We start from the raw sequence: 7,319 nt of genomic DNA on the forward strand, positions 1-7,319 counted from the left end.
CCCTAGATCTCCAGGACAGGATCCTCAGCGAGCCCCTGAAGCACTCCGACTTCTTCAGTGTCAAGGAGCTGTTTTCCGTGAGAAGCCTCTTCGATGCCCGAGTGCACTTGGGACACAAAGCGGGCTGTCGGCACAGGTGAGTGTCCCCCACCCCCACTGAGTGCTGGTTCCCGGGATTTGAGACGCTCTGTACTGGCATGTGTCAGTTTGCATGAGTGAGCATGGCGCTCCCCTCCAAATGGGATCGCTGGACCCCACTAGAGAGGCAGCGGTTTGTCCTCCGGCTCAGCTTGCAACTCCCCGCCTCCCAGGCCCCCCCTCCCCCCACCCCCGCCCCCCCACCAGACTTCTTACCCTAGAGTGAGGCTCAGGGCCAGGTGGGGAGAGAGGCTGAGGAGCCTGGAGAGGCCTAGAGGTTCCATAGGGTAGTAATAGGTGGCCTGGTCTTGTCACATGGTCATCGTGACAGCTGCATGGAGAGTGGATCCGAAGGCACTGGGGGGGCCTGTGGGTGGCCAGCGGGGAAGGTGATGGGGCCCGACTCCCCAGGGCAGAAGGGCTGGAGCAGCGAGTGGACGTGAGGGGGTGGGGGCAGCGCTGCAGGTGGGGGAAAGGTAGGCTGAGCAAGTGCAGGTTGGTGGCCTTTACCAGGGTGACCAGGACAAGGGGAGGCCAGGGGGATGTGGGTCCTGTGAGGGGTGACCCCCTGGCCACTCCAGTGTGACTGTCATCTGGGTGCTGGGAGGGAGCACCATGGACCTGGGGAGCTGCTGAGAAATCATGTGAAATGAGGGTGGGCCCGGGGCCTGGGTGGGGTGGGGTTTGTGGGTGCCTCAGGCAGTTTCTGTTGGAGGGAGGGGTGCTGAGGATACAGGCCTCGGGAGCCCACAACGCACATGGTCCCATGCCCTGCTGACCCTCTGCCCTTGGGGTCCCCCCAGGTCTGGCTGGCCTCTGTCCTAACTCCTTGCACTTGCAGCCTGGGGCACCCCCAGTTTGGCTGGTCGCTCAGCCCAGCCCCAGAGGGCCCTCAGTTGTAAAGCCTGGCAGATGGCATTGATAACGTCAGAAATGCCTATGGCATGGACAGCACTGAGCAGAACGCCCTGCCAGTGCGTTTGAATGTCCAGAGGTCCACGTGCGACGTACATGGGGAGGTGCTGGGGTCTAAGCCGCTTGCCCAAGGGCCTGTGTGGGGAGGGACTACGTGTGGTGCTAGCCCTGGGGGCGGAGTTCTCCTGTGGGATGGGGCAGAGGCTGGCAGAGCCAGCCGCGTGAGCATCGTGCATCCACCCACGTGGGGTCCGGACAGGTTTATGGAGCCCTACATCTTCGGGAGCCGCCTGGAACACGACATCATCGACCTGGAACAGACAGCCGCACACCTGCAGCTGGCCTTGAACTTCACAGCCCACGTGGCCTACCGCAAGGGCATCATCTTGTTCGTGGGCCGAAACCGGCAGTTCTCCCACCTGATCGAGAGCACCGCCCGGGCCTGTGGCGAATACGCCCACACCCGCTACTTCAAGGGCGGCCTGCTGACCAACGCCCCGCTGCTCCTGGGCCCCAGCGTCCGCCTGCCAGACCTCATCATCTTCCTGCACACGCTCAACAATGTCTTCGAGCCTCACGTGGCCGTGAGAGACGCAGCCAAGATGAGCATCCCCACGGTGGGCATCGTGGACACCAACTGCAACCCCTGCCTCATCACCTACCCCGTGCCCGGCAACGATGACTCGCCCCCGTCCGTCCAGCTCTTCTGCAGGCTCTTTCAGACGGCCATCTGCCGGGCTAAGGAGAAGCGGAGGCAGGTCGAGGCCCTATACCGACTGCAGGAGCAGGCGGGAGCCCGGGGCACAGGGCCCGCCGACCCCCCGCCCCCAGGAACACAGGCCAGGCTGGATGTGGGGCGTCCCCATGATGTGTCCACTCTCTTCCCAAATAAAAGCCAGCCTTGTCCCTAAACGAACCCCTCCGTGCTTGGCTGCAGTCCTTGGCGAGTCCCAGTCGCCCCAGTCGTCCCAGCCTCGTGTCCCCGCTGCCAGTCATGATTCTCGGCAGCAGCTCCCAGGGCGGCTGCTGACCCTCGGGCCCCACAGGCACACAGCACTAGTGGCCTGTGCACAGAGTCCCCGCTGGGAGACACGCCGTCCTGGGGCTAAAGTCCCCTGCCACGCAGATTAGGCTCCTTCACCAGGGCAGTTTGTCTTCCCAACCAGAGGACCCCTCTGGGGGGCTGCTTTGTGACGTGAGATCCTAGGGCGAGCCACTCAGGACCCCTTCTCGGCTGGGACAGGAGAGGCCGAGCTGGCAGGATTCCAACAAACAAAGCTCAGACTGGGGCAGAATGGTGGGACCTGTAGGTTCAGGAGTGATCCGTATGGGCTGGCCGGCGTTGGTGCGGCAGGCACACGGAGCACACACAGTCCCTGCCCCCTTGAGCTTCCAGGAGATGGGTGGGCATATGGACGGGACAACACAAGTGCCTGCTTCCTCTTGAGGCCACCATCTTCCATGTTGGGGCTCAGAGCCCCTTGCGATGCACCCACAGGCCAGGCGAGCCCCGGGCACCCTGAACAGGCACCCTCCCAGTGGTCAGGAAGGACCTGGGGCTCTCACAGGGACTTCTCACTGTTTGCTCGTGCGTGGGGCCACCCCTGGCAGCACTTGTCTCCTGGGGCGAGGTGCTGCCCCTCCTTGTGGCTCAGCATTTATGTTCTCGACCACCCGGAGGATCCTGTCCGCTGGGGTCTGGGACAGGGTGGCCCTCATGTGGACGGACACGTCTGCCTCTGCCAGCCAGGTCCTGCGGAGCACATGGGGGCCCGGGAGACTGCAGTCGCGGTGGCCGCTCGGCCCTCCCCTCAGGGCTGGTGCCAGGGGGCACATGGTTTAAGGGGCAGGGATCTGGGCACCGCTTTGAAACCACGAATGACCAGCACAACTTTAATTAGCAAACCCGAAATAGGAAAATGCACATGTACAGCAGGTAAATTGTGGGGTGCCTCCTGGTATTGAGAGAGGCAGCTGGGGGACCAGAGGGGCTCGGGAGGCAGAGCGGGGAGGATGACCTTGACCATGGGAGGAAGGGACCTCCAAGTTTGCCACCCTGCACATGGACCTCAAGCAAGCCGGGAAGCGGCCCAAAGACAGTGCCCGAGGCCAGGTGCTGGCCTCCCGAGTCCCTCCTGCTGCCATAGCACCTGGCATGTCCCGTGAGCCCTGACCAGCTGGTGTCGTGGAGGAACTTTGCAGTCACCAGAACAAGGACCTGGAAGGTCCTGGCTCAGGAGTTAGGGCCCCACCACTCCAGTGAGGGCCAGGGGGCTCCAGACCAGCAAGCACGTTGGTGTCTCCAGAACCAGGGCCCAGAGGTGGCCGGCAAGGCCGCCTGCCCAAATAGCACTTCACCTGCCGAGTGCCACAGTCCCAACCTATGGCCTCTGGGACCCTCCCTCCCTCCCTCTTTCCCTCCACCCCCGCCATCCAGCCACAGCCTTAGCCAGGTCCAAACACACTTTTCACATATTTGTTAAGATTATCTATCAGTGAACTGGGGATTTTTGTGCTGTTTGTGTCTTTTCAATTGTCCCTCTCAGAAAAGTAGTTCCCGTGTGAAGATGAGCCCTGGACCTGGGCGAGTCCCACAGGGTGTGGCAGTCAGAGCCAACACCACGGAGACGCTGCCGGGGTACCTGGTGCCCGCCTTCCAGGGCAGCGACCCCACTACGTCACCGTCTTCCTGTGCACCTACCGAACTTTCACCACCCAGCAGGAGCTGGACCTGCCGGTCAGCAGGTGATTGTCCCACCTCTCCTCAGCACGGTGGCACCCCGCCCGCCTGCTGCCTCACACCTCACACCGGAATTGTCCCCGCGACCCAAGGCCAGAGGGAAGCTCAACACCCCTGGGTGCAGAGACCCTCGAAAGCCAGGGTCAAAGAGCAGACACCCCGAGCAACACCGAGAGGCAGCGCACGCGCCAGTACGTGTCGAGGGGCTGGCCTCCCCAACAACAAACGCACTATAAACGCTTCAGAGAGGGCACTGTCACCATTAGGCCTGCAGGCATCCAGTCTGGTGGCAGCCGGCCCTGGGGACAGAGCGAGGGAGCAGAGGCCCCAGCGGCTCCCTGGGGAGAGGCTGTCCTCTGGGGGGGCAGTAGGTGCTCCGTCCAGTTGCCAGCACTGGTCCTGGTGTGTGTGTGTGTGTACATGCGTGTGCACGTGTGCATGCACTGCAGGTGTCGGGGGGGAGGGTCCTGAGCACCCACCCTTCTGGAACATCACCTCCCCCAGGTGGACACCGCCTCTCAGCCCTCTTCCTCCTGTGCATTTTCTGTGTCCCCACATCGGGATTTCCAAAGAGCCACCGCTGTGGACCATGGGCCATCTCCAGTCTTCCACAGATTCATGCCGAAGGGAACATCTGTGTCCATAAACCTCTGGTTAGGACAGAATCCATGAAGTGGAGTGTCTGGGTCAAAATGTTTACAGTTTTTAATCTATTGGCCACTGTTCCCAACATCCTCTTTGGGACTTGTTTGGGGACGCAGGGGTGTGGAGACCTGGGGCCGAGACCTCAGGGAGGGAGCGGGGCAGGAGCCCTGAGTGGAGGCTATCCGGGTGCCTGGAAGTGACACGCCCAGCAAGAAATGTCTAGCCCCTCAGCCCCACCCCCGCCGCGCCCATGACGGCAATGTCGTGGACTAGTTCTGTGACCCATGCTAGAGCGTGTGCTGGAGGCAGCTCTAGCTCAAAAGAGCTCTGATCCCAGGACCAGCGCGGGAGCTGAAGCTGGACCTGGCTCCGTCTCCGCGGCTGACACGAGGGCCAGTGCTGGACGAGCTCTAGCTCTCGAGCTGGCACTATTCTGGCTCTGGGGAAGGTGCCAGAGCTGGATCTACCTGCAGTTGGCTCTAGCTCTCGAGCTGAGTCTAGCTCTTGAGCTGGTACCGAAGATGGTTCTGAAGCTGACCCCGAAGCTGACCCTGACGCCTGAGCAGGTGCTGGATCTGAGCAATGGGTCGAGTTGATACTGGAGCTGGCCATCACTCTGGGGGCATATAGCTGGTGCCAGAATTAGGGCAAGATCCAGCTGGGCGGCTGGGGCTGGAGCCGGCTCTCGTCCCGAAGTTGGCACAGCAGCTGGCTTTATCTTTCAAGCCGGTGCTGGAGCTGGCTGTCAACTCTGGTTCTGATGCCGGATCTGGCTCTTGTGGCGCTGGATGTCTAGCTCTGTAGCCAGGGTGAGGACTGGTGGCGGAGCTGGCTGTAGCTCTGGTGCTTGGCTCCACTTCTGCAACTGATGCCAGGGCAGAATCTGGCACAGAGCTGGTGCTGCGGCGGGCACAGGAGCCGGCACAGGAGCTGCCTCTAGCTCCGATGTTGGTGCTGGAGCTGGTGCCAGAGCTGGTTCTTTCTCTTGAGCGGGCACTGGCTCTGTGCCGCTGGCACTCAGGACACTCTGTCTCACTTGGGCACTCGTGGGGGCTCCGGCTCTGGAGCTGGTACTAGAACTCCGCTGGAGCGGGCTCTGGCTCTCGACTTGGTGCTGACTCCAGCTCTGAGTCCGGCGCCAGGAATGGCTCTAACCTGGGCGCCGATGCTAGAGCTAGGACTGGAGCCCGCTCTTCCTTGAAACCTGGCACGCGCTTTAAATCGGCTGCAAGCTGGTTCTCGCTCTAAAGTGAGCACTAGAACCATCACTGCAGCCGGCACAGGAGTTGATGATCGAGCTGCCACTATCTCAGGGGTTGATGCTACAGCTGACATTCAAGGCGGCTCTAGCTCATGGGAGAACGCTCACCCCGACCAGGAACTGGCGCTGGCGCGCTGGAGCTGACTGTCTCGGGAGTCGATACACATGCCAGAGCCGCAGTTGGCTCTAGCTGCGGAGCTGGCTTGAACCCAGGTGCTGGAGCTGTCGGCGGAGCTGGAGCTGGCTCTGGCTCTAGTTCTGAAGCTGGGAACGGAACTGGCTCTAGCAGTGGGTCTGGTGCTGGAGCTGGCGTTGGAGTTGGCTCTGGCTCTGGAGTTCTGGTTGGAGCTAGCTCCAGAAATCACTCGAGCTCTTGAGCCGGTGCTGGAGCTGACACTGTAGCTGGCTGTAGCTTTTGACCTCGTGCCGGAGTTGGCTCTAATTCTGGAGCTGGCATTGGAGCTTTCTCTAGCTCAGGAGCTGGTGCTTGAGCTAGTTCTGACACTGACCCTGACGCTGACCCTAGCTCTAGAGATAGCTCTAACTCCAGAGCTGCCTGTAGCTGTGTTACCAGAGCTGGCACTGGAGCAGGCTCTAGATCAGTTTCTTTTGTTATCTGCCACTCCAGAATTTGGGGTCTGATTCACACTCTAAGCTAGTGCCAGACTGGTGCTGGAGCTGGCTCCAGCTCTGTAGCTGGTCCCACATCTAACTGTTGGGCTTGGGCCAGAAACGACTCTCACTCCGGACCTGCTGCCAGGGCTGGTATGAGTTCTGGTTCTGAAGGTGATGAGAGCTCTGGAGCTGGTGGTCCAGCTGGCGCTGGAGCTGGCACTAGCTCTGCAGCAGGCACCGGGGCCCCAGAGGGACAAAAGTTCACCCACACGGCTGCCTTCCCAGACCCAGGAAACATCCGGGGCCTTCCGGACGAGCCGCAGCCCAAGAACCCACTCCGGGACATCTTCCCAAACTGCAGACGGGGTGAGTGTGTATGTGTCAAATCCATTTCTCCCTTCCCTTCTTCGCCTTCTTATCGCGTCCCGTAAGATGTGCCAACGCTAACTAACTGCACGTGACAGGATCGAAGTCACAGGACACGAAGGAAGAGAGGACGTCACATCCTCCCTGGGGAAGGTGCTCGCGTGTCTGGGCGAGTGCGCGGGGCGGCCGTGCCGCTCTGGGGGGAAGCTAGCGTCCTTCTCGCCTTCTTTGGCTGAAGGACAAGTGTCGTGCCCAGTAGAGGGAGGGTGGGCTGTGATGGTCAGCCTTACACGTCGGCCTGACCAGCCCACAGTATGGGGTCACTTAATCAGGCTGGACAGTTGGCCCCGTGTCGCTGTGAAGGGATCTGTGGGCGTGGCTGGGCCAAGCCAGCTGAAGGCCTTGGGAGCAAAAGCAGGTGTCCAGAGAAGGAAATGTGCCTCTCGAAAGCTGCCCGAGCCTATGGCCTGCCAGCCCGGCCCACAGACTTGGGACGTGCCAGTCACGTGACCACACGAGCTGCTGCGAAAGCCTCCGTCCTCCCCACTTCCACTTCAGACTCAGGGCCGGAAGCGGTTTGCAGCCAAGGCGTCCGTCCCATCCAGACCGCGTGCTGCACGCCGGGTTCCGCGGGCACCG

General features: G+C 61.6%; 1 protein-coding gene across 1 annotated transcript in view; it reads left to right on the forward strand.

Moving 5' to 3' along the window:
• The window catches only part of MRPS2 (mitochondrial ribosomal protein S2), a 3,408-nt gene extending 1,439 nt beyond the window's left edge, over positions 1-1,969 (forward strand). Inside the window, exons 2-3 of the mRNA XM_011370042.2 lie at positions 7-136; positions 1,313-1,969. Of these exons, the coding sequence (XP_011368344.1) occupies positions 7-136; positions 1,313-1,964 (782 nt within the window). The 3' untranslated portion in view covers positions 1,965-1,969. The remainder of the gene's footprint in view (positions 1-6; positions 137-1,312) is intronic.
• Positions 1,970-7,319: the final 5,350 nt, after the last annotated feature.

This window comes from Pteropus vampyrus, unplaced genomic scaffold (assembly GCF_000151845.1).
Source record: "Pteropus vampyrus isolate Shadow unplaced genomic scaffold, Pvam_2.0 Scaffold158, whole genome shotgun sequence".
NCBI lineage: Eukaryota > Metazoa > Chordata > Mammalia > Chiroptera > Pteropodidae > Pteropus > Pteropus vampyrus.